The sequence below is a fragment of the Hemiscyllium ocellatum genome, chromosome 42, assembly GCF_020745735.1.
Source record: "Hemiscyllium ocellatum isolate sHemOce1 chromosome 42, sHemOce1.pat.X.cur, whole genome shotgun sequence".
Classification (NCBI taxonomy): Eukaryota; Metazoa; Chordata; class Chondrichthyes; order Orectolobiformes; family Hemiscylliidae; genus Hemiscyllium; species Hemiscyllium ocellatum.
Window position 1 is genome coordinate 13,487,123 of NC_083442.1, and position 27,373 is coordinate 13,514,495.

At 41.9% G+C, this 27,373-nt stretch overlaps 1 protein-coding gene across 3 annotated transcripts in view; it reads right to left on the minus strand.

Moving 5' to 3' along the window:
* trip4 (thyroid hormone receptor interactor 4) overlaps positions 1-27,373 on the minus strand; it is a 132,997-nt gene that overhangs the window by 98,258 nt on the left and 7,366 nt on the right. For all 3 annotated transcript variants that reach the window (XM_060853613.1, XM_060853615.1, XM_060853614.1), the window contains exons 2-6: positions 19,564-19,733; positions 18,832-18,968; positions 8,903-9,115; positions 7,424-7,508; positions 2,011-2,125 (exon numbers count right to left, since the gene is read on the minus strand). In XM_060853613.1, the coding sequence (XP_060709596.1) occupies positions 2,011-2,125; positions 7,424-7,508; positions 8,903-9,115; positions 18,832-18,968; positions 19,564-19,733 (720 nt within the window). The remainder of the gene's footprint in view (positions 1-2,010; positions 2,126-7,423; positions 7,509-8,902; positions 9,116-18,831; positions 18,969-19,563; positions 19,734-27,373) is intronic.

Sequence of the window (27,373 nt, forward strand, 5' to 3'; positions counted from 1 at the left end):
GATGGGCCAAGGAGTGGCAGATGGGGTTTAATTTAGACAAATGAGAGATACTGCATTTCAGAAAGGCAAATCAGGGCAGGACTTCTACACTTAATAGTAAGGTCTTGGGGAGTGTTGCTGAACAAAGAGACCTTGGAGTGCAGGTTCATAGGTCCTTGAAAGTGGAGTGAGGGAGACAGGATAGTGAAGGTGGTATTTGGTATGCTTTCCTTTATTGGTCAGTGCAGGAGTTGGGAGGTCATGTTGCAGCTGTACAGGGCATTGATTAGATTACTTTCTGAGTACTGCATGCAGTTCTGATCTCCCTGCTATGGGAAGAATGTTGTGAAACTTGAAACGGTTTTCAGAAAAAAATTTACAAGGATGTTGCCAGGGTTGGAAGATATGAGCTATGGGGAGAGGCTGAGTAGGCTGGGGCTGTTTTCCCAGAGCACTGGAAGCTGACAGGTGACCTTATACAGGTTTATAAAATCATGAAGGGCATGGATAGGATAAATAGTCAAGATCTTTTCCCCAGGGTGGGAGTACAAAACTAGAGGGCTGAGGTTTAAGGTGAGATAGGAAAGATTTAAAAGGGACCTCGGAGACAACGTTTTTCCATGCAGAGGGTGATGCGTGTATGGAATGAGCTTCCAGAAAAATTGCTGGACGCTGGACAATTACAACATTTAAAAAGGCATCTGGATGGGCCAAACGCTGGCAAATGGGATTACATCAATTTAGGACATCTGGTCAGAATGGACGAGTTGGACCGAAGGATTTGTTTCCATGCTGTACATCTCTGTGACTCCAAGACATGAGGAGGAGGAGGAGGAGCTGTGCCACAGGGTGTCGGTCAATGGAGGTAATTCTGTGCAAATCAATTAACTCTCTCCCCAAACAAAACGTGCATGGCTTGGTTTTTATCTCACCATCAGGTATGAAATGTATTAACATGTTGTAGCATAAAAGCACTTCCAGCCTGACAACTCGTGTAAGTCTGGATTAGTGGTGCTGGAAGAGCACAGCAGTTCAGGCAGCATCCAACGAGCAGTGAAATCGACGTTTCGGGCAAAAGCCCTTCATCAGGATTCCTGATGAGGGGCTTTTGCCCGAAACATCGATTTCGCTGCTCGTTGGATGCTGCCTGAACTGCTGTGCTCTTCCAGCACCACTGATCCAGAATCTGGTTTCCAGCATCTGCAGTCATTGTTTTTAACTGGTGTAAGTGTCTAGAAAGCCCAAGGAATAAAGTGGACATGGAGAAGGCAGAGACAAGAAAATAATAGGTTGAGAAACACAGCCTGTTCCTACAAGGACAATCTATTTGCAAAGTACTTGCTTACAAATGAGTCAACCTGCACTGCTCATGTCAGAAATGGTGTTAGAAGTTCAGGAGACAGAGGTTATCCATGTACTAACAGAAAATGTATAATGTACAGCCACTTAACAGGATTCTAATTACTTGGTTTACTACATATCTGTCCCTTGCAGCCCAAAGTTACTCTAATTATCAAACTGGTGTAACGAACACAGGAACAGGAGAAGGTTATTCAGCCCCTCGAGTTTGTTCTGCTATTCAATTAGATGACGAGGACCTGCATCCCAACTTCAACTTGGTTTCATATTCTTGTTAGCCTTAGTTCTATATTCCAACTATAGGGGAAATAGTTTTGCTCTAACTTATTAAACCCTCTAAATTATATGAAACAGAAAATTAGAACATGCTTAATCTTCTCAGCAAGTAAACCCAAGCCTAGTGTCAGCACAGTCCTCCTATTTTAGCTCTTTTCATCCCGCAAATATTTCTGAAGAAGGTTCGCTAGGCTCAAAACATTAACTCTACTTTCTTTTCACAGATACTGCCAGAACTGCTGAGTTTCTCCAACAATTTCCATTTGTTTCAGAACTCCATAGTTCTTTGTTTACTTGTAGAATAGGCGATTGTTCTAGCTCAATAAATTTACAACAGTATTTCCAAAATGATTTTGCTATTTAACCATTCATTACCTCAGCCTCTCTCTCTTTTACCTGGTCTTGTCATATTCCAAGAGTTTGTCTTTGTGTTTAATAGCTTTTTCCAGTCCAGCTTTCAAAACCATTTCCTGATGAGGCAGCAGATCCCGCTCAAAGATGTCAGGATTCCCTGCATGTGAAAAAGATTAACATGCTTCAAGTTACTCTTAATAGATTGGAACAGTGAAATATTTGATGTAGGTTATAAAATAGAGTCAAGAGTTATTGTGAAGTTTGCATGGAATGATGTGCCCAATATAATTAAACATTCTGACCCAGAAGACTTTAAAACTACATCCCATCTGCTATATATAGCAAAGTCAAGTGCTTTAACTACTGAAATCATGTTTTACAATCTTGTTATAGACTTAAGACAAAATATCGTGCTTCACACAGCTAACTTCATCATTCCAAGTTGTGCTACAACTGCCCTTCAACAAGTCAAGCACATTAAATTTTCACAAACAACTATGCGATAAAATTTAAATGGTCTTGCTGACTGAGGGAAAAATGGTGGCCAGGTCACATTTCATTCATGGTCTCCTTTGACATAGTGCCATAGAATCTTTTCTGTCCACTGGAAAAGGCAGAAGGCCTCTCTGTTTAAAACTTTACCTAAAGGATGGCATATCCTGCAGGACAGTGCTCCCTCATGCTATGAATTCCATGGAGATCAACCAAGTAAAGTGATGACAGGATTTTATTTTTTTCTAGTCAAAGCAAATTCAAAGTCAGTGCAAGCGGTATGAAGTTGTACTGTACCTTTAAAGGGAGCTGAAACTTCTGGCTGGCACGGAGTGTGCTGAAAAATTTAAAAACGTAACATTTGGTTGTGAAACAAATAGCTGGAGCTGCATTGCCAAATTCGGCCAATCAGTTTAAATTATGCCCCGGATACCAAAATCCAATCGAGTTTGAATTTTACTGTTTTGGACGACATCAAACCAGTGAGCCGGTCCAATGTTTTGGGGCATATAAAATCGGGTATTTTGAACAGTTGGGGAGAACAGCAAAGAGCAGCCAAGCACCAACAGACTGTCAGCTCTCAGAAAGCTACCTTTCCATAAGAAAGTTGTGCAGCAGAAGATCGAAGACGACCTAGAGGAATCTACAGAGAAAGTTTGACATCCAAAGACAGCAACTGGCTTTACAAAGTGATTTGCTGTAAATTTAAGAGGGAAGTTATCGGACCAGTACTGAAGAGTGGGAGGTAAAAAAATTGTTTTAAGAGAAAGGAGTTGTATAGCTGTTGTTTAATGTTCTCTTTTGGACTTAAAAAATAAAATTGTTAATTTTTTCTTTAAATAGTGGAATTTGGGTGGTTCTTTGTCACTCATACTTTGACAGATTATGAGGCGAGGTGAGCTCTTTTATGTGTCGTTTAAGTTAGCAGAAGGGTTTATCCCGTGTCGTAACACAAGTTACATTACATAGAAGGTATATCTCAAAACTTCCCAGGCATGTATAGCACCAAACAGTCCTGGATTCAAGATTCACAACACCAGAGATTGTAATAACATCTCAAAATAGATTGGCTATAAAGATTTTTTTTTCCAGTCAATGTCCTTCAAAGTTGTGAACTTACTCAGGCAGAAAGATATGATCGCAATTTCTCATTTGACAATAATTTCCAATCAATTGCAGTTGTACAGATATGATCGTCATCAAACTACACATTTCTTTTAACTAGCCTCAGCTCTGAACATTAAAGTCATGGGTCCCACCAGAAGGGCCCTTATCCAAACCCTCAGCAACACTCCTGATCTATGTGACTGATTCTGGTCAATCAGTCCCTTCGAAATATCTGACCCAGCAACAAGAACTTTATCATTCCTCATTTCCAGTCTTCGTATTCAGTTTTGTCCCCCCAACTACACCACAACCTCCTCTGCCCTGGTAAGAGATGGCCTCCTGAGCTAGTTTTTAGGCCAGCATGTGGACCTGTCTTCATATCCCATTTTTCCACGTTAAATGATATCTCAATGCACTCCTCAGAAAGAGATCAATTCCAAATCTTTCAGTTTGTCATAAACACGTTTGCAAATCCACATTGACTCCAACAGCCACCGAATATTCTGGGCTAAACATCTCTCAACACTGTGCAATGATACAGATCTTACTGCGAGCAACCCCTTGCTCTCATTTCGTTTCTGCACAGTCAATTCCCTGTTCAGAGGCTGCTGCTTTACAGGAGCACATCTACAGAGCAGGGCAGCAGGAACTAAAAACCAATGACAAAGAGCTCCTCAACCTGTTTCTACCTGTCAGAGTGAAAGTGCAACTTGACAAGAAAACAAGCGAATGATTGCTGGTTATTTCTTCCATGCTTCTTTTGATTGATCAATAAATCCAGAGAAGTACTGTAGTGAAGAGTGCTGTTGGAAATACACTATTAAAATACTTACAAAGCAGTCTGCCTGATTGGCACCACACCCACAAGCATCCACTCCCTCCACGACTGACCCATAGTGCACACAGCTGCTAATATCCACAAGATGCACTGGAGAAATTCACCCAGGATCCTCAAGTAGCACTTTCTAAATCCATGATCACTTCCATATGGAAGAACAAGGGCAGCAGATACACAGGAACACCACCAGCTGCTAGTTCCCCTCACCATCCTGACTTGGAAATATATCATTGCTCCTTCACTACCCTTGGGTCAAAATCCTACATTCCCTCTCGAAGGGCATTGTGGGTCTACCTACAGCACATGGATTGCATCGTCCATGGTGTCAATGGAGTGGAGAAAGAAAAAGGAAATATTTCAGTAATAGGAGATAACGTAGTTAGGGGAATAGATACTGTTCTCAGCAGAGACTGAGTGTCCTGAAGGCTGTGTTGCCCACATGGTGTCAAGGTTCAGGACATCTCTGAACTAGAAAGAAACTTAGGAATGGAATGTTAAGGATCCAATTGCTGCAGTTCACTTAGGTACCAACAACACAGGTAGGGCTTTGAAAGAGGTTCTGCTCAGGGATTCCAAGAAGCCTAAGGCCAAGCTAGAAAGAAGAGCCACAAAAGGTAATAATATCCAGATTACTACCTAAACCACATGCAAATTGGTGTCGGGTAAATAAGATTGAAGGTGTAAAGGATTTTAAAGAAGTATTAATTCGCAACATTTACTAAATATTGTGATCAGCTTTCCAGCTGGGAAGGCAGTCAACCAACTGATTTTAGGCCACAACCACCATCAATTCAGGAAAGCTGTTTGCCTTTCAATTACTCTCTCATCTTCTTCCTCCCTCTTACTATAACAAGTGGCATCTATCTAAGGAGCTGGTGGATCTATAACTGAACAGGAGTTACTTCTTAGACATACACTGACTGCGTCCTTAGTGCAGAGAAAACAGAAGGTTTGTTTTCGCCAGTGCAGTCGCAGGTATTACCCTCATTGTGCACAAAGCTGCAGTCTCTGTGACATCAACCCCAGTAATGTCACAGTCAGCGATTCAGCAGGATTTGGGAAATGGCTTCATAATTAAAAGTTTAATCTGTGAGCATGTGAGATAACTGTTGACTCAGGTGTGCTAGAAAGAGCCCATGGTGCCTCACCCAGCATCTCACCGACTGCCCCACTCCTTGAGCAAAGTGGCAAGGAAAAAAGAACAGAGGAGGCAGTGGAATAGCAAGGGAGACACAGCAACAATGGCCACACCAGTTTTGGTTCAGATTCCATTGCAGCGCAGGTACATAATAAAAATGTCAACAAATTCCTGTTCAACTATATTCACCAGAAATACACTCAAAAATTAAATGGAGACTTGTAAAATGGTCAAAAGTTTGAAGTGTTTTGATCACTTCTCCTTATTAAATGTTTCCAATACCAGAATGATATGAAATGTACTGGTTAACAGCATGGTGGAAGCAGATTCAACAGTAACGTTCAAAAACTAACTGGATAAATACTTGGAAGGGACAGGATTTACTGAATTATGGGGAGAGAGCCAGGGAGTGGGAATATACGACGACAACCAAAAACAATTGTCGATTCTAATCAGCACATAAGCAGAGAATAGGAATATTCAGAAAACTAGAAGCATCTGTGATAAGGAATAACCAAGGAGAACGATATCATACTATAGAATTACTGTTCCAGACAAGATTTGGAGGTGTGGGTGTTTGAGGTGTACAAAGTTAAAAATCACCCAACAGTAGGTTATAGTCCAACAGGTTTATTTGGAAGCACTAGCTTTCGGTGTCCACAACCACCTGATGAAGGAGCAACGCTCTGAAAGCTAGTGCTTCCAAATAAACCTGTTGGACTATAACCTGGTGTTGTGTGATTTTTAACTTTGTTCGTGACAACACAGTGTGAACTGTGGGTGGCATTACTATCAGTCAGATGGTCATGAGTTTGATCTTCATGTTGGAAACCTGAGCACACAGTCCAGACTGAGGGAGTACTGCCTTGTTTAGCCTTTCACCTTTCAGATGGAAGATTAAGTCAAGGTCTTGCCTCTCTCAGGTGGATGTAAAAGATCCTGTGGCACTATTTCTAGCTCACCAGAAATACGTGAATAAGTAAGACAGTGTTTTATGGATATTCCTATTCAGAATCATCCTACCACAATGGGAGAGGGATTTCTAACTCAAGGCACAGATCAATTCCACTGGATTTTCTACTGGTGAATGAATTGATCAGGGAGGAATAGTTATGCTGGGAAGCTGATCAAAGGCAGAGTAACATTTGACCTCCATCAGCCTCAACTCGATACGAACCCTGCCAAATCAGAACACGTAACTTCATCCTGCTTCACATCATTGATCGTGCTTCCCAGAATTAGAGTCATCACATACACTGGACCCAAACTAATCCCACACTCACTCGAGGTCCACATGCTCCAACATTCCAACAGAAAACACCCAGAAATAAATGCCATGGGTGACCTGATAGACTTTTACATTGTAATAGGGTTCACTAGAATAGATGTAGAGGAGTTATTCTTTATCATAGCAGCTTCAAATCTAAAGAGCATAACGATAATGGTAGGCACTGATCAATCTTATTGGGAATCTCAGAGAAATCTCTTTATCCAGTTAGGATATGAATTTAGACAAGCTGAAGCAAACTGTTACAGATTATCTCAGGGGAAGATGGATAAACACGAGAGAGAAAGAAATGGAAGTCTGGCTGATGGAATCATACAAAATAGGGTTGTAGGATGTCTATATGCAGCATGAAAACCAGTCTAGACTAATTTGACCAAATGTTGCTGAGCTGTACATTTTTTATAATTCTCCTTGTGAGACATTCGCTAATTTTCATTATGCTGCCCAAACCATGACTACAACAAATCAGAAACTGAACCCAAGACTTCTGAATCTGCCGAGGTCAATTACATGCTCAATTTAAATTGCTCTAATGGCGAACTCTAATAAATAGTTCCTATTCATCAAAGTTACGGAGCAATAAATAACTAACCTGTAGTCCCCATCAGTTTCTTGCGTAATTTCTGACTCTTGTTTGAATCACGGACAAGGATCTCTTGCTCTTCTTTGGTACAGACCTTCAAGAGGTACATTCAATTAATCAATGATAGTGGAACTGGGAGGCTACATTTATCAAGAACAGCTTAACAAGCACTTTTCTCGAGTGTAGAGAAGGATGAAAGTTTACCCAGTAGCAGTCGAAGATAATTAAAACATTTAATAGGTTCGATTTGGTGAAGGGGTTTCATTTATGAGGAAGTCCAAAATGAGAGATCATAAACATAAAATAATTACTAAATATCAAAGAAGGAAATTCAGATAAAAAGGTCCTTATCAAGAGAGAGTGGTAAGAATGTGAAATATGGCATTACAATGGGTAGTTGAGGTGAGGAACAGATACCTTCTGAGGGGACACTAGGCACATCCAAGTGAAAGGTCAGGGTTCGAGTAAAATGGATGGAAGGAGGTTTGTGTGGACCATTTGCACTACAATAGTTCAGCCGAACAGCCTGTTTCTGTGTTGTGAAACGCTGTAAATTTCTATTCTTCCAGGTGTACCCTTTTTTTCACTGTGTAAAAGGATGTTAGGGCAGGATTTACTTTCACTTTATTAAGTCACATAAGTCCCGTATATTTCACTCAAAACCTGCCCTCAAGAAATAACTGGAAGGAACTCTCCCTACTATACTCTTCTCCTTCCAATGAAATCAGTCACTTATGGAGGAAGAACTTGAAAATTAAACAAAACAAATAAAAATATGCTCCTTGTACACAGAGCTTTTTGAGTTTCAACACACAGAAATAGCATTACTTTGCTTCTTTGCAGCTGTCACTTAGGAAGGTCTTGACATAAGCCAAGAACCTGGAAAGTATTCCCTCAGCCTCTCTCTCCAGGTGGCAATAACAAATATGTGCAGAAGGCCTTAGTGGAAAATATCAAAAACAAGGGCATATTCTGCAGAGTCCAGAACCATTTGCAGGTGTGAGTGCTGTCATTTGTTTTATAGACATTGAATATATCCGTGACAGGAGTCTGGCTCCAAACAGACTGCTCAAACCTAAGCACTGTGACAGTTCTACAAAGTGACAAATGGCACAAGCGGTCGTCAGAGGAAGAAATCACATTTCACAGGATACATTGGTTGGAGCTGCTGACATTGAAAAGTTAAATTAGTAAGTGCAGTTGAAATCCAAAGTTGCTGAAGCTGAACTAACAAGCTCAGCATCAGGCTCACAGACTCACACAGATTCATCCTCTCAACTGATGGCAAAAATATTAAACATGTTGGGGAATAATACATTTTCTGGCTAATTATACTCCTGCTTAGTAACACTCCCCAAAGTACATATCTCCTCTTTTCTCCTGTTCTGCTGAAAGATCTGATTCAAGCTGACACTGGATTACATTGTAAATTGTAGGGCCTCACATAGTCATTTTTGTCCATCATTTTGAACAGAATTGCATACTTACCAAAGTTCCACAGAACAAGCAGGGACCTGATCCCTCCTGCATGCAGACAATGCGGCCACAACTCAAGCAGTTGTTGATGAGTTGGTGAGTTTGTCCTAAGCATTCACAGGGATGACGACCAGGGAGAGTGACAGCAAGTCTATCCTCACCCTCCTTTGTGTACAGAGACAGGTACTTAGTCTTTTTCTTGGATGTAGAATTAGCCTCCTGAGCCTGGTTAAAAATAGAAACAAAACATGTCAAACATAGCAGCCATTGTGTGTGAAAGTTGGCTATCCAAACAACAATGAGATAAAAACAACTATGTATTCACTTTCTAGTGGTACTACGACCATGATTAAATGTTGTCTTTGACATCATGGAGAAATGGAAGGTGCTGCATTTTGGAAAAGCAAATCAAATCAGGACTTATACACTTAATGGTAACGTCCTGGGAAGTGTTGCCAAACAAAGAGACCTTAGAGTGCAGGTTCATAATTCCTTGAAAGTGGAGTCACAGGTAGATAGGATAGTGAAGAAGGTATGCTTTCCTTTATCGGTCAGTGCATGGAGAATAAGAGTTGGGAGGTCATGTTGTGGCTGTACAGGACATTGTTTAGGCCACTTTTGGAATATTGTATGCAATTTGGGCCTCCCTGCTTTAGGAAGAATGCTGTGAAACTTGAAAGGGTTCAGAACAGATTTACAAGGATGTTGCCAGGGTTGGAGGATTTGAGCAATAGGGAGAGCTGTTTTCTCTGGAGCATTGGAGGCTGAGGAGGGAACCTTACAGACATTTATAAAATCATGAGGGGCACAGATAGGATAAATAGACAACTTTTCCCTGGGGTGGGGGAGTTCAAAGCTAGAGGTCTTAGGTTTAAGGTGAGAGGGGAAAGATTTAAAAGGGATCTAAGGTGCAGTTTTCTCACACAGAGAGTGATGCATATACGAAACGAGCTGCCAAAGGAAGTGGTGGAGGCTGGTACAATTACAACATTGAAAAGGTAACCGGATGGGAGAATGAATTGGAAGGGTTGAGGGGGATATGGGCCAAATACTATCAAATGGAAGAAGATTAATTTAGGATATGTCGGCATGGATGAATTAGGCTGAAGGATCTCCCCAGATGAGATCGACGATGCCCTCCACCGCATCTCCTCTACTTCCCGCTCCTCCGCCCTTGAGCCCCGCCCCTCCAACCGCCACCAGGACAGAACCCCACTGGTTCTCACCTACCACCCCACCAACCTCCGTATACAGCGTATCATCTACAGTCATTTCCGCCACCTCCAAACGGACCCCACCACCAGGGATATATTTCCCTCCCCTCCCCTATCAGCGTTCTGCAAAGTCCCTTCGTGACTCCCTCGTCAGGTCCACACCCCCCACCAACCCAACCTCCACTCCCGGCACCTTCCCCTGCAACCGCAGGAAATGCAAAACTTGCGCCCACACCTCCTCCCTTACTTCTCTCCAAGGCCCCAAGGGATCCTTCCACATCCGCCACAAATTCACCTGCACCTCCACACACATCATCTATTGCATCCGCTGCACCCGATGTGGCCTCCTCTATATTGGGGAGACGGGCCGCCTACTTGCGGAACGCTTCAGGGAACACCTCTGGGACACCCGGACCAACCAACCCAACCACCCCGTGGCTCAAGACTTTAACTCTCCCTCCCACTCCACCAAGGACATGCAGGTCCTTGGACTCCTCCATCGCCAGAACATAACAACACGATGGTTGGAGGAAGAGCGCCTCATCTTCCACCCGAGAACCCTCCAACCACAAGGGATGAACTCAGATTTCTCCAGTTTCCTCATTTCCCCTCCCCCAACCTTGTCTCAGTCGATTCCCTCGAACTCAGCACCGCCTTCCTAACCTGCAATTTTCTTCCTGACCTCTCCGCCCCCACCCCACTCCAGCCTATCACCCTCACCTTGACCTCCTTCCACCTATCACATCTCCATCGCCCCTCCCCCAAGTCCCTCCTCCCTACCTTTTATCTTAGCCTGCTGGACACACTTTCCTCATTCCTGATGAAGGGCTTGTGCCCGAAACATCGAATTTCCTGCTCCTTGGATGCTGCCTGACCTGCTGCGCTTTTCCAGCAACACATTTTCAGCTGTGACGTCCCTGTTGCCATGTTGTACATCTTGATGACTCTAAATCCCCTGCACTTTGCCAAGTAGTACCATGTGATTTTTTTCCATTCTCCTCCAAGGGTAGACCAAGTCTCAAACTGAAGTCTCAGCCGAATGACATGCCTTCAGTATTGCACTGAGAGTGTCTGTCCAGAGAGCTGGAGTGGGATTTTCACACACAATCCTAACTGAGGGGGGCAAGTTGCTATCAACTAAACTGGAGATCTAACCTTGATCAGTAAATATTAGATCTCAACACAAGCATTTTTACTTTGCCAACCATGTCGTCATCACTGGCTTGAACCTTAAGCCAAATAGGATATTTTTAATCCTGGCTTTATAGTTTTAGGATACAAAAGTCATATCCTGATCTCTTCCCTTTCTACATTTCCTGAGAATCATACATAAGGTACTAGAAACTTTTCCTTTTAGACTGTAAACTGGAAAATGGAAGGGGGAACTCTTATATAAATAAAGAGTCAGGAGAGCTTTTCAACTCAAAAAAACAAATGGAATTACATGGTGTTTATTTTAGCTGTGCAGAATAATGTTCCTTTTTCAAAGCAGTAAGGGGATAATTAGAAAATGATTGGCACCACGTGTCTTTGAGATAAGAAAAATCTGCCTGGTAATAGCCCTCTCATTGTAACAAACTTCAGTTCAACCAAAGCTGTAAGTGTGGAGCAGCCAGAGATATCCAGATCTGCAAAGTGAAAACATCTCTCTCTCTATATATATATGTCCACGAGATCAACTAACGAAATGAAGAATACTTTACAGAGAACAGTATATCATCATTGCTGAAATTAAAAGGAATTGAGAGACAATTTAAACTCAACTTTGAGTTCTAGACCTTTGATCTTGGAGATATAGGTACACTATCCTTCATCCAAAATCCTTGGGGCCAATTGTTATTCGGAATTAATGACATTTCCACGGTGAAATAAAAATAGAGTTACCTAACAGCAGATGCACGTGTGAACAGCACAAGCGCTGAGTCACAACTGATGCCTGCCATTGCTGGGCCACGCCACATCTGAGGGACGTGGTTCAAGTGGGTATGGAGTTGGGTCACCTGTTCACATGCTAAAGTGACGCTACACACTCCACACAAAAAGAATTTTGGCTTTCGAAGCTGTTCGGATAAAGGATTGCGTATCTGTATTGTTTTCCCTAAAGTTTTGTTCCACCCATAAAATGCATCAAGTGTCTGTATTTTGTCTCTCCTAATCAGGAATGCGCATTTATGCATTTGGGGTTTCTATGGGGAAGAGTGGGATAGTCAGAATTCTTTCTTTCTTTACTCTACATTTGTTACAGTCATGAGTCGTACAATGAATAGAATTATTTTCTATTGATGACAAAACCTGGTGTGGCTTGCTTTTGTCCTGAATAGGAGTCAGTCAAGCAATCGATTGTCCTGGTAATTTAATTGGGATTTGAAACATTTTGTGATGCCTTGTGGAACAGTCGGACACAATTAATCGGCACACACTCCAGAGCTCCACGTGGAAGTAAATTAAATTATAATGAATCACTCCAAAAACAATATGTCGTCACTCCTCCCAGTGATGGACCCCAAAGCAGCACAGACTAAAGCTTGGAACAAAGTGGGTAAAGGGCTGATACAGGAACGTGAACTTAAATTATTTTCAAAGCACACAAAATCTCCACGGGGTGTGTGCAACCCAAATTTCTGACATTCTGCAGGATTTTTGTAACGCTATTGGGCAATTTGACAGCTATGCTGCTGGAATTCTAAAAGAGGCTCGTTACAAACAAGCAAGTTTAAATGTATGGAGAACATTCATCGTGAGTGCACCTGTTACCCTATAACAAAGAACAAACCAACTTCAGTTTGTTAATCTTTTGGAAAATCATGGAATAAGTTTTATGTCAGAGTTACACCAATTAGAAAGTTTGCCTTATTTTTAAGTGAATAAATTTATACTTAATTGAGTAAATTTTTGTCCTCATTGCTCATCTGTGCAGCCAACAAGTCAAAAGATCACATTGCCTGCTTTTAGGTAGTTGCTTATGTTCTCCATAAGTGATGACCGATCAGCTGCCAAAAGTTCAATTTTCCAACTTTCTCTACCACAGTGACACTGCATTGGTTAGGTCAGTTGCCAGGAGGTACTGCCATTGGACACAAACTCTGACATCGCTAGATTTAAAGAAAAACAGAATTTTGTCTTCTTGATGGAAGCAGAGCTGGTCTGTCTGGTCAATTCTTTTTTTACAGGGTCTCAGGAAAGTAGAGGTTAAATGATCAGAAAGACACTAGAACAATAAAGTGGTCGGAGAGAGAGAGAGACAGAAAGAGAAAAGATAGTAGTGAAGGAGAAACAAAGTACATACTGCAAAAGGCACAGCATTCCCAGCTGGATGCGTGCATCCAGTGCAGTAGTTAAGCCCATGCTTGCGTCATGGGTAGGATAACATATCCTACAATGATTAAAATGAAAGTCCACCGTTGATTGGAATGGGCAGACAGATAGCCAAGTAGTTCACACTCCTCTAAGTGGGCACTTTCACAGACCTGGTATCATTTATTACAAATGATCTTCACATTTGTTTAACCTTTAACTCAATTTGGTGTGCATCATTCTTCAAAGAATAAACCAGATAAAAACCTGTATCATTCAATCTTCAGGGAAAATCACCTGTTCAACACCTTAACAGTGAAAAAAGCACATGATGATTAAAATAATTCAACATGGTTTCATAAAAGGAAATCAAATTGTTTGTTACTTATGGAGAGATAAAGGATTGGTGCAGTATATCTGGGTTTCCAAAAGGCATTCAATAAAGAAAATGGATGAAAAGGAGAATTTTTAAGTTGGCAGACTATGACTTGTGGATTTCTATAAGAATCGGTGATAGGACTTCAGCATTTTACAATCTATATTGATGACTTAGATGCATTACTTTCTGTCTCTTCATATAAACGTGCTGAAAATACAAAGTCAGGTGTAAAGATAAACTGTGAAGGGGAAAACAGACGTTGCAAAGAGTATACGCAGAATAGCATATGGGTTGTAGAAGTGTGAAGTTATTCACTTTGGTTTTAAGATTAGCAGAAGAAGGTGTAAAACTTGTAAATGTTGATGTTCAAAGAAACCTGGGTGTATTTCTACAGAAATACAGATGGATATGGTTACAACAAACAATAACACAGGCAAATGACATAGAACATAGAAAAGTACAGCACAGAACAGCCCTTTGGCCCACAATGTTGTGCTGAGATTTAATCCTCATGTCAAATATACTAACTTAACCTACGCACCCCTCAACTCACTGCTATCCATGTGCATGTCCAGCAGTTGCTTAAATGTCCCCAATGACTTTGCTTCCACCACCATCACTGGCAACGCATTCCATGCATTCACAACTCTGCGTAAAGAACCTACCCCCGACGTCTCCTTTATACCTTCCTCCTAATATCTTCAAACTATGACTCCTCGTACCAGTCAGTCAATCTTGCCCTGGGGAAAAGTATCTGGCTATTGACTCTATCCATTCCTCTCATTATTTTGTACAATCAATCAATCAGGTCTCCTCTCTTCCTCCTTCTCTCCAGAGAGAAAAGTCCAAGCTTATTCATTGAAAGGATGCTGAAGTGCAAAAACAAACTCTTGCTATAATTGTACAGGGCTTTAGTAAGATGACATCTAGAAGACTGTGCGTTAATTTGTTTTCCTTATGTAAGAAAGAATATACTTGCATTGGTGCTGTAAAGTTTCAATAGGCTATTGCCTGGGGTGTCCTATGATGACGGGCTGAGTAATTCAGATCGATATTCTTGAGTTGAGGATAATGTTCTGAAGGGGCTTGACAGGGCAGATGCTGAGAGATTGTTCTGCTAATTAGGGAATCTAAAATATGAGGGCAGTCTCAGGTAAGTCGCCAATTATTTACGACATGAGATGAGACTAAATGACTTTACTCAAAGGATTGTGAATCTTTAAAATTCTCGACTTCAGGAAGTTGGAGAACTCCACTGTTGAATACGTTTTAAGGCTAAAACAGCTAGATTATTGGGCTCAGGGAATCAATGAATACAGGAAGTGGGCAGGAGAGTTGACTTGAAGCCAAAGGCAAATCGTGATCATAGGTTACAGGATCCTGTGGTCTAGTTCTGTTCCTGTGGTCAACACTTGCATTCTTGAACATTGACACCAGTGATTTCATTCCAATTTTCCTGTTCCTCACAGAGGATCCATCCAGTTAAGATTAGATTACTTACAGTAGTGGAAACAGGCCCTTCGGCCCACCGAAGCGCAACCCATTCCCCTACATTTACCAATTCACCTAACACTACGGGCAATTTGGTATGGCCAATTCACCAAACCTCCCACTTTTGGACTGTGGGAGAAAACCCACGCAGACACGGGGAGAATGTGCAAACTCCACACAGACAGCCGCCTGAGGTGGAAATTGAACCCAGGTCTCTGACGCGATGAGGCAGCAGTGCTAACCACTGTGCCACCATGCCGCAAATAACACTTTCTGCTGGTGAGAACTAAAGGAGCAGTTCTGAAAAATGTTGAGACTTGGTAGATTTCATGAGTAAAGTCCAAGCGAGACGGCGTATATGTTAACATTAGAAAGTGTACCATTGGGAGGGTTTATTACCTGAATCTTTTAAAATGAAAAGGATTTGCCCAATGTACCAGGTTTCATCAGCCTTGGATTTCAGGTGCATTCAATTTCCAAAGTCATGTGTAGCAGAGGCAGATTGTACTGCTGCAACCGTGAAGTAAAATATTAACATTTTCCTAAAATATTGAACTCCTGTCGACAACTAGAAAGGCAGCAGTAATGAAACGTATTGCAGTCATCTTTGAATGTCCTCACCAAGAAACATAGCAAGTTGGACAAGTGCAAGGAATTGAGACCAGCTTGTTGCTTGGTTCCTTAATTATGTAATTATACAGCCCTACATGGGTGACCGTGTATTTTTGAAAAGTAAAAATGTATGACATCTTTGAAGTTTTTATATGGTTTGTGGGTAAAGAATAAAAAAAATCTACTTGTCACTCCCAAAGCATCTTGCATCCATTGTCACAGTTTCCAACCCCTTACCTTAAATAACAATCCTCAGCATAAACAAAAGCTCCAAAATGATCAGAGTAAAGAGACACCAACAAGCAAAACAAAATGCATAATTTAATGACAGAAAGCAGAGATGGATTTAAAAGCCCTTCTCACTTTAAACATTATCAAATTAAGGTTACACCATATCTGAAAATGCATAGGAAGTGCTTCTGTTAATGTTTTGGTACACACTATTGACTTTGTTAAAAAAAGTGAACACATTTTCATCTTGAAACAGCACAATTCCTTTCGTGCTGACATTGCAGCTGAGCTAAGAAGCTAAGGATTAACTCAGGCCTGTCGAACACAGTGTCAGGGTGGCAGTCAAAACAGAAATTGGACCAGAATCTTACAGGTTAGCACAAAGCGCTGAATCCATCTCATCTTTGCTGGCTCTTTCAAAAGGCTAGTCAATTTGTTCCACTATCCTGCGCTTTTCCTATGACCTACAGATTTTTTCCCTTCAGGTGGAAATCAATTTCCTTTTAAACGTTGCTGCTGTATCTGCTTTCACCAGCCTTTCAGGCAGCACATTCAAATAATTATAATCCCCTAAGTAAAAACATATCCTAATCTCTCCTCCAGATTCTTTTTCCCGGGATTCTGGGATTGGATTTCTACAATGGCGCTGCTCAAGATGCACAAATCTGAATGCGCCAAAGACAGGAATATATTTAACTGTGATGCTCCCAATCGTTGTCTAGCCCAGCACCATTCACTTTGATGGCTGATCTCTGACCAGCAGCTGCAGAATTGGGCCCAGAAGTCATCATAGTCATTCAGAATGGAAGAAATGCATCCATGCCAACCAGGTTTCCTTAACCAAACTAGTCCCATTTGTGTGTGTTTGGCCCATATCCTTCTAAACCTTTCCTCTTCATGTACCTATCCAAGTGTCTTTTAAATATTCTAACTGTACCCATCTCAATCACATCCTGACAGCTTGATCCATACATACACCATCCTTTATGTGAAGAAATTGCCCATCAGATTCCTTTTAAATCTTGCCCCTCTCACCTTAAACCTGTCTCTCTAGTTTTGGATTCCTTTGGCCTAGGCACAAGACCTTGGCAATTCACCTAATCTATGCCATTCAAGTTTTTATACATCTCTGTAAGTTCACTCCTCAGCCTCCTACACTCCAGGGGATACAAGTCCCAACCCATCAGCCTCTCCTTATAACTGAAACATTGCAGTGTTGGTAATATCCTTGTAAATCTTTTTTGCACCCCTTCCACTTTAATAACATCCTTCTTATAACATGGTAACCAGAATTGTACGCATTACTCTAAATGTGGCCTTACCAATGTCTTGTATAGCCGTAACATGATCTCCCAACTCTTGTACTTAATGCTCCGACCGATAAAGGCAAGCATGCCAAATGCTTTCTTGATCACCCTGTTTACCTGTGATGTCAGTTTCAAGGAACAATGTACCTGTACCTCTGGATCTCTCTGTTTGACAACACTCCCCAGGCTCCTACCATTAACTGCACAAGTCCTGCTCTGGTTTGTCTTACCAAAATGCAACACCTTGCATTTGTCTGAAATGATCGCCTTCTGCCATTCCTTGGCCCACTGGTCCAGTTGATCAAGATCCTGTTTTACTCTTAGATAAATTTCCAATCTGAACAACAACCCTCTACCACCACCTTATGTCTCCTACCATCAAGCCAATTTTGCATCCAATTGGCTAGCTCTCCCTCTGTCCCAAGTGATCTAACCTTACTAATCAGTCTACCAAATGGAATCTTTCCTAAAGCTATACAATAAATTTGACAGTTATAAGTGAGAGACATGATTTCAGCTGATCATAGAATAGAATGCGTAGTGTGAAAGCAGGCCATTCAGCCCATCGAGTTGGCACTAATTCTCCGAACAGCATCCCACACAGACCAACACTCCTATCCTATCCCTACATTTCCCATGGCTAACCCACCTAGCCTTCACATCCCTAGACACTATGGGCAATTTAGCATGGTCAATCCACCTCAACTTCACATTTTTGGCCTGTGGGAGTAAACTAGAGCACCGGGAGGAAACTCACACAGACATGGGGGGAGCAAACTCCACACAGACAGTCACGCAAGGATGGAATCAAATTGGAGTTCCTGGCACTGTGAGGCAGCAATGCTAACCACAGAGTAACCGAGCCACCCAAATGTCACTTTCAACTATGTTGAAATAGCACAACAATTTAATCAGAAAGGTGCAAACCAATTATAGTAAATAAATAATTTTAAAGTTACACCCTGCTCCTCGTTGAGACATATGGTCTACATACTTGTCAGCACACTGCCACTGAAATTTAGATACCACATTACTCACTAGTGTAGTAGGCAGAATGTCTTGTCTTAACAGCAGCATCCTAATAATGAAAAAAAATCACTCCCCTGTTTACTGCAAAGGACTGCCAGGAAACAGCTAACCTCAACAGCTTCTCATTTTTTCAAGACATCTTCCCCTTCCAGATAGATTATTCAAGGCCAAGCAGAGGCTATAATTCCTTTCATGAGTTTGCAAAAGACCCTGTTCCAGAGACCATAGGCTTGGTCTGAGATTAATCAGCTACCCAAGGTTGAGAATTCCTCTGTTCTACTCAGCCAAGAGCATCGAGAGGGGTACAAAAGCTGAAAGAGTTTCATGGTCACTCCTCAAGAGCGGTCGATAGATGTGAAAAAGTTTGTTGCCTTCAGGGCTTACCTTCACCAGATCCATGGGCGTTTTAACCTCTTCTGCTGGCTGCTGGATCTCGGACACAAGCACTGGTTCTTGCTTGTTCCGACCTTTCCGCTTGGATTTCTTGAGCTGGTCACCTGCTTTCGATGAATCTGGAATCTCTACAGAGAGATAAAGCTGCAATTATATAGCACTTTTCACAACCTCAGCACATGCCCAAATACTTTTCAGAGAGTAAAGCAAATTTTCAAGTGTACGCACTGTTGTAATGCAGGGATTGTGGAGCCAATTTGTGCACAGGAAGCCATCATAAAGAGGATCAAGAACGTACTGCTGGAAAAGCACAGCAGGAAACAGCAGCACCCGAGGAGCAGGAGAATTGATGTTTTGGACATAAGCCCTCCATCAGGATTCCTCGGTTGCTGCCTGACCTGCTGTGCTTTTCCAGCACCACACTCTCGACTGTGATCTCCAGCATCTGCAGTCCTCACTTTCTTCTCATAAACACTATGCCATACTGACAAAATACCTGAAGAAGGGCTCATGCCCGAAATGTCGATTCTCCTGTTCCTTCGATGCTGCCTGACCTGCTGCGCTTTTCCAGCAACACATTATCAGCTCTGATCTCCAGCATCTGCACTCCTCACTTTCTCCATATTGACAAAATAATCTAATTTGTGACATGAAAAGTTGCAGACTTCCAAAAATTAGACAATTTAAGAGCAAGGACTACAGATGTGTTAGATTTAGACTCACCATCTTTTTTTCTGTATAACTGCACTTGTCCAGCAGCAAGCAACTCTTGTGATTTCTTCCATCTTTTCAGAAGCTCATCAATGAAAATACGTTTCTTCCCTTCGGTCCCTTGAATCAAGTCAGCAACATAATCTTCAATCTCCTCTGCACTCTCAATTGACAGGACATACCTGGGCGGAAAAGAAAAATGTTCCATACAGTTGAGGAATGGAGGGTGAACAAACGGAAACTTTGTGTTTGGGATATCAACTAATTGAACTTACTTTCCCCACCCAGGTAACCCTAAGATAAACAGTGCAGGCGCTAATTAATACACACAATCTCAAGCACATAAAGAACCCCCTCCACTAAAAAATGCAAGTTAGAGGAAATGCTGTTCCATCAAAAAGGTTAAAAATTATTAAACTGAGTCCTGTACTCTTCCTTTAACAAACATATTCATACATATAGCACTGTAGATGTAGGAATGGGCAGATGAAAAACAGGGTCATGTCGAATGCACCTACCATCCTTAAAAGTCTCAAAATTAGAACAAGGCCCTTCAAGAATGAAATCAGGAAGCACTGATCCATGAAAAAGGTCATAAGAATGTGGATAATCTCCTTCAAGACTGCAGGTGCTGGGAAACAATTGAGTTCATCAAGACTGAGATTATCAGTATTTTTTTTGTTAGATATGGATATCAAGACATATAGATGAAAGGCAAGCCAATGGAATTGGGATGAAGCCATGATATAACCAAACAGTCGAAGAAGTTAATAGTGCCCTTCTTTTTGCTATGTGACTGAGGAATCTGTGCAAACAAACAGAAATTATTGCAGCGCAGTGAAAAGTAATTGCAAGTAATTATAGGAAGGATGTGGAGGCATTGGAACGAGTGCAGAGGAGGTTTACCAGGATGTTGCCTGGCATGGTAGGAAGATCGTATGAGGAAAGGCTGAGGCACTTGGGGCTGTTCTCATTGGAGAAAAGGAGGTTTAGGGGAGATTTGATAGAGGTGTACAAGATGATTAGGGGTTTAGATAGGGTTGACAGTGAGAACCTTTTTCTGCTAATGGAGTCAGCTGTTACTAGGGGACACAGCTTTAAATTAAGGAGTGGTAGGTATAGGACAGATGTTAGGGGTAGATTCTTTACTCAGCGGGTTGTGAGTTCATGGAATGCCCTGCAGTGGTGGACTCAGTGGTGGACTTTCCCTCTTTATCGTTATTTAAGTGGGCATTGGATAAGCATATGGAGGTTACTGGGCTAGTATAGGTTAGGTAGGCTTCAGTTGGCGCAACATCGAGGGCCGAAGGGCCTGTACTGCGCTGTATTTTTCTATGTTCTATGGAGCTATGAGGGAGGAGTTGGCCAAAGTTCAATGATGCAATACCTTAGCAGGGATGACAGTGGAGGAACAATGGCAGATATTTCTGGGTATAAAAAGCAGAAGATGCAGGATCAGTTCATTCCAAAAAGGAAGAAAGATCCTATGAGGAGGCAAGGGTGGCCGTGGCTGACGAGGGAAGTTAAGAAACATATAAAGTTAAAAGAGAAAAAGTATAACATAGCAAAGATAAGTGGGAAAATGGAGGACTGGGAAGCTTTTAAAGAACGACAGAGGATTACTAAGAAGGAAGCATGCAGAGAAAAAATGAGGTACGAAGGTAAACTGGCCAAAAATATAAAGGAGGATAGTAAAATCTTTTTTAGGTATGTGAAAGGGAAAAATATGAGGAAGACTAAAATTGGGCCCTTGAAGACAAAACAGGGGAATATATTGCGGGGAACAAAGAAATGGCAGAAGAGTTGAATTGGTACTTCAGATCTGTGTTTATGGGAGAAGACACAAGCAATCTCCCACAGGTAACAGTGGCTGAAGGACCTGAACTAAAGGGAATTTATATTTGCCAGGAATTGGTGTTGGAGAGATTGTTAGGTCTGAAGGCTGATAAGTCCCCAGGGTCTGATGGCCTACATCCCACGGTACTGAAGGAGGTGGCTCTAGAAAACGTGGATGTGTTGGTGATTATTTTCCAGAGTTCGATAGATTCGGGATGAGTTCTGCAGATTGGAGGGTGGCTAATGTTGTACCATTTTTAAGAAAGGAGCAAGAGAGAAAGCAGTAAATTATAGACTAGTTAGTCTGACCTCAGTAGTGGGAAAGATGCTAGAGTAAATTATAAAGGATGAAATTACGACACATCTGGATAACAGTAACAGGATAGGCCCAAGTCAGCATGGATTTATGAAGGGGAAATCATACTTGACTAATCTTCTGGAATTTTTTGAGGATGTAATTCTGAAGATGGAGGAGGGAGATCCAGTAGATGTAGTGTATCTGGACTTTCAGAAAGCCTTTGATAAAGTCCCACATAGGAGGTTAGTGAGCAAAATTAGGGCGCATGGTATTGGGGGCAAAGTACTGACTTGGACTGAAAATTGGTTGGCTGACAGGAAACAGAGTGATAAACGGCTCCCTTTCGGAATAGCAGGCGATGACCAGTGGGGTACCACAGGGATCCGTGCTGGGACCGCAACTTTGTACAATATATATTAATGATACAGAAGATGTATTAATAGTAACATTTGCAAATTTGCTGATGATACAAAGCTGGGTGGCAGGGTGAAATGTGAGGAGTATATTAGGAGATTACAGGGTGACCTGGACAGGTTAGGTGAGTGGTCAGATGCATGGCAGATGCAGTTTAATATGGATAAATGTATGGTTATCCACTTCGGTGGCAAGAACAGGAAGGCAGATTACTACCTAAATGGAATCAAGTTAGGTAAAGGGTCAGTACAAAGAGATCTGGGTGTTCTTGTACACCAGTCAATGAGGGCAAGCATGCAGGTACAGCAGGTAGTGAAGAAAGCTAATAGCATGCTGGCCTTCATAACAAGAGGGATTGAGTATAGAAGCAAAGAGGTTCTTCTGCAGCTGTACAGGGCCTTGGTGAGACCGCACCTGGAATATTGTGTGCAGTACTGGTCCCCAAATTTGAGGACTGGTCCCCGTCATTCTGGCTATTGAGGGAGTGCAGCGTAGGTCCACGAGGTCAATTCCTGGAATGACGGGACTATCTTATATTGAAAGATTGGAGCGACTGGGCTTGTATACCTTTGAGTTTAGAAGACTGAGAGGGGATCTGATTGAGACGTACAAGATTATGAAAGGATTAGACACTCTGGAGGCAGGAAACATGTTTCTGCTGATGGGCGAGTCCCGAACCAGAGGACACTGCTTAAAAGTAAGGGGTAGGCCATTTAGGACAGAGATGAGGAAAAACTTCTTCACCCAGAGAGTGGTGGGTGTGTGGAATGGTCTGCCCCAGAAGGCAGTGGAGGCTCAGTCTCTGGATTTGTTTAAGAAAGAGTTGGATAGAGCTCTCAAGAATTGTGAAATCAAGGGTTATGGAGATAAGGCAGGAACAGGATACTGATTGAGGATGATCAGCCATGATCATAATGAATGGTGGCGCAGGCTCGAAGGGCAGAACTCCTGCACCTATTGTCTATTGCAGGAGCAATGATAATGGAGTGACCATACTCGCGCGGAATATCAAAATGGATTAATCACAATCAATTAGTTAACTAAAGACCGATATAGACCCAAGGAATCTCCAGTTATGGAGAGTTTTAAAAAAGAGTTTCACTGCTATACTTATGACATCACACTGATTCATGTACAGTATCCCTTAGATGTTATTTTCTGAAAGTCATCCATCTAAATTGTTTTGACTAAATCAGTACCAACTGAGTCCACCATGTCACAACGGAACCTGTTCTACAGACAAACCACAGTCACTCAAATAGTGATTCAACAAATTAGTTTTGAATTTTATCCTCCTTCAAATACAGTTTTTGTCCTTTAGCTCTATTGTTGTGATTAAGAGAAAATAGCTTCTATTTGCTTTGGAACCCAAAAACAGTAATCATATCTCTCATCATCGATGTGTCATTGCCATCTCATCAGCTTCTATTCTGACCTATCCAGAGGTAGTCATAAAACCATTCACGTCCTCATTATCTTTGGAGTTCTCTAAAGACGTACAATAGGCCTCCTGGTTTTGCTGATCTGCCTTCTGCCCTTCCGCAACACCATGAGAAAAGATCTATTTCATAAGTAATCCCAGCAACTTCACCACCAACACATACACTATGCCCCCCAAAAAGAAAACGACACACAAACTGGCTCTTAATTGTCAGACTGCTTGCTTAACATTCAGCTCCAGATGAGCAAAAATGCCCCCCAACAAAGATGAGATGGCTAAAGCCACTGTCACGAATCCCCACCAAAACTCCATTTTCCAATCATAGTTCCTGGGAAGAGGGATGGAATCAGTCTGAGGCAGAACTAGACTGTTTCTATCCCTGGTGTTTTGACCATATATTCCATCCACCATCACCTGCTTCCACTTCCTTACGGTCATCAATCTGCACACATCTGATGCAGAAACCATCATCCATGTCTCTCTCATTACATTGATTCCAAACCTGTTGAAGTATCTTGAGGTACCCAGTGGTCACGAAGAACCTGAAACGTACCAGCGGACACCCCATGGTCCCCCAATGCCTAATCACAAAAGAGGATTAGGTGGTCAGACATTAGAATCCCTTCCATGACCTGTTGACTGGGCCTTTTCATGGCAGTCTTTCTGCATATACAGTACTGTTAATCAACTTGTTTAGACAGAAGCAGGAACACTATCACTCCGGCACAAGAATTCCCTTTTTTGAATTTAAACTTCATCAGATGCCTTTGTGGGATTTGAATCGGTGTTTTTAACCGGAGGTCAGGCAACAATTCAGATTTAAAATTCACATCCTTCCTATGCATTGCCCTTTCCTAGTACTGTAACATCTTACAGTCCTACAGCTCTCAGAGATATCTGTGCTTTAATAATTCTGGCTTCTTGAACACCTCTGGTTTCACATCAGTCCACCACAGATTGTAACGTTCCAACTGCCAAGGGACGAGACCCCGGAATCCCTCCCCTAAAACCTCTTGCCTCCTTTCAGAAGTACCTTAAAACCTTCTTCCTTTGATCAAGTTTGAGTCATCTGTTTTCCAAAATTTCACATTTTTGTTTGGTAACCCCCCCCCCCCCCCCCCAATGAAGCACCTTATTGCATTATGTAAGTAAATGTTACTATCTCTGAAGCAAAGAGCAAATAAATTTATAGCTGGCACCATCTGACAGGATCAGCCCATGGGGCTGAATGGCCTCCTCCAATCCATGCATCTGCGCCCAACATTAACGAATAGGTTTAAATGAGAATAAAGGATATATTGGAATAGAAGTAGAGAGGGTAGTTAATATAAACAATTCTCTGCCGCAAACCTTATTGTAGCAAAGACAATATTATTTCCAAAAGAAAGTTACATATATGTATATCCATAGTGGTCAATGATGACAGACTGAACCAATTATCTGGGTTGACAGTTCTCACATGACTAAAAGTTTGATTTCTACAAAATTCTTTTGCCCAACACAGGATAATAGATGCCAGACTGATCAGAGGGGAGCTTTCCTTAATTGTCTTTCGCTAAATTATTTCAACTCACCGCAAACTTTGGTGAATCATTTCTTTCCAAATTACCACATCTACAGAACATTTGTCTTGGGGAGGGCAAGCAACCAGAGGTCATGGTCCATGTCAGTACCAGAGACTTAGGTAGAATGGGTAAATGAGACTTCAAGGAGTGAGCAAGGATACTGAAAAACAAGACTTTCACTGTAGTCATCTCAGAGTTACTAGCAATCCCTTATACTCATGAGCACAGAGACAGAGGAACTGACGGATTGAACACATGGCATGAAAACTGGTATATGACGGACAGCAAATTTCTGTGACATTCGGACTAGCTCTGGGGTAGGTGAGACTCGTACAAGATAGGTTGCATATTGACATGACTGAGACGAACATCCTCACAAGGCGATATGCTAGTGCTGTTGGAGAGAGTTTAACCTAGATTAAGGGGGAGTGGGTGTAGGTTTGCTCGTTGAGCTGAAAGGTTCATTTCCAGATGTTTCCTCACCCTACTAGGTAACATCTTCAGTGGGCCTCAGGCGAAGCATTGCTGATAATTCCTGCTTTCTATTTACATGTACGGATTTTTTTGGATTGGTGAAGCTGAAGTCACTTTCTGTTCCTTTTCTCAGGGGGTGGTAGATGGGATCTTTTAAGTTCATTAGCTGCTGTTTTAGCGTGTTGGTGGGTTTGTGGGCTACCACAATGCAGACAAAACACACCCAGAAACCCTAGCCACTCTCCCCTACCTCAAAGGCATCTCAGAAATGACTGCCAGACTACTCCGACCCCTTGGCATCATGGTAGCCCACAAACCCACCAACACACTAAAACAGCAGCTAATGAACTTGAAAGACAACAAGCAAAACTAATGTCATTTACAAAATACCATGCAAGGACTGTAACATACACTACATTGGACAAACAGGCAGAAAACTAGCCACCAGGATTCATGAACACCAATTAGCCACAAAAAGACAGGACCCTCTCTCGACTGGGACAACACATCCATCCTATGACAAGCCAAACAAAGACACGTATGAAAATTCCTAGAAGCATAGCATTCCAACTGGAACTCTATCAACAAACACATCAAGTTAGACCCGATCTACCACCCCTTGACAAAAGGAACAGGAAGTGACTTCACCACTGGAAATGACATCACCAACCCAAAGAACCCCAAACATATAAATAGAAAGCAGGAATTATCAGCAGTGCTTTGCCCGAGGCCCACTGAAGATGTTACCAAGTAGGGTGACGAAATGTCTGGAAATGAACCTTCCAGCTCAGCGAGCAAACCCACATCCAGAACCTCAACCTGAGCTACAAATCTTCACAAAACTCATTAAGGAGGGAGGTCAAATTCAAGAAAAGCAAAACTAGTAAAAGTAAACTAGTCAGTTCTGCTATAACGTGGTAGTTCCATTCTCATCCAACCCTGCGTAATAAGAAAACTGCATAAAAGCAGCACCATTAAACTAATGGGGTAGGAACGGTATTATAAGCAATACACACTTTAAAAGTTTGCGCATTAGAAAGTGTCTGCAATTCATCAATCCTGTTGAAGCAAACTCGCATTAATGAGATGCGCATTATAGCGGAACTACCTAAAGTATGCAAAAGACAGACGTATAAATACCAAACCTTAAACTGAATCAAAATGGAGAACAGTATTAAAAAGGTTCTCTACCTGAATGCACATCGCAGTTGCAACAGGTTGATGAGTTGAATATAAAATTGAAGTAAATGGATATGATTTAACTACCATGACAAAAATGTGGCTACAGGATGACTTAAGATGGGGAACTGAATATCCAAGGATATTCTGCAAATAAGAGGAATAGGGAGTCATGGAGATGTACAACACGGAAACAGACCCTTTGATCCAACCCGTCCATGCCGACCAATTATCCCATCCCAATCTAGTCCTACCTGCCAGCACCCGCCACATAGCCCTCCAAACGCTTCCTATTCATATACCCGTCTAGATGCCCTTTAAATGCTGTAATGGTACCAGCCTCCAGCACTTCTTCTGACAGCTCATTCTATACACGTACCACCCTCTGTGTGAAAACATTGCCCCTTAGTTCTCTTTATATCTTTCCCCTCTCACCCTAAACTTATGACCTCTAGTTCTGGACTCCCCCACTCCAGCGAAAAGACTTTGTCTATTTATCCTATCCATGCCCCTCATGAATTTATTAACCTCTATAAGGTTACCCCTCAACCTCTGACAGTCTAGGGAAAACAGCCCCAGACTATTCAGCCTCTCCCGAGAGCTCAGATTCTCCAA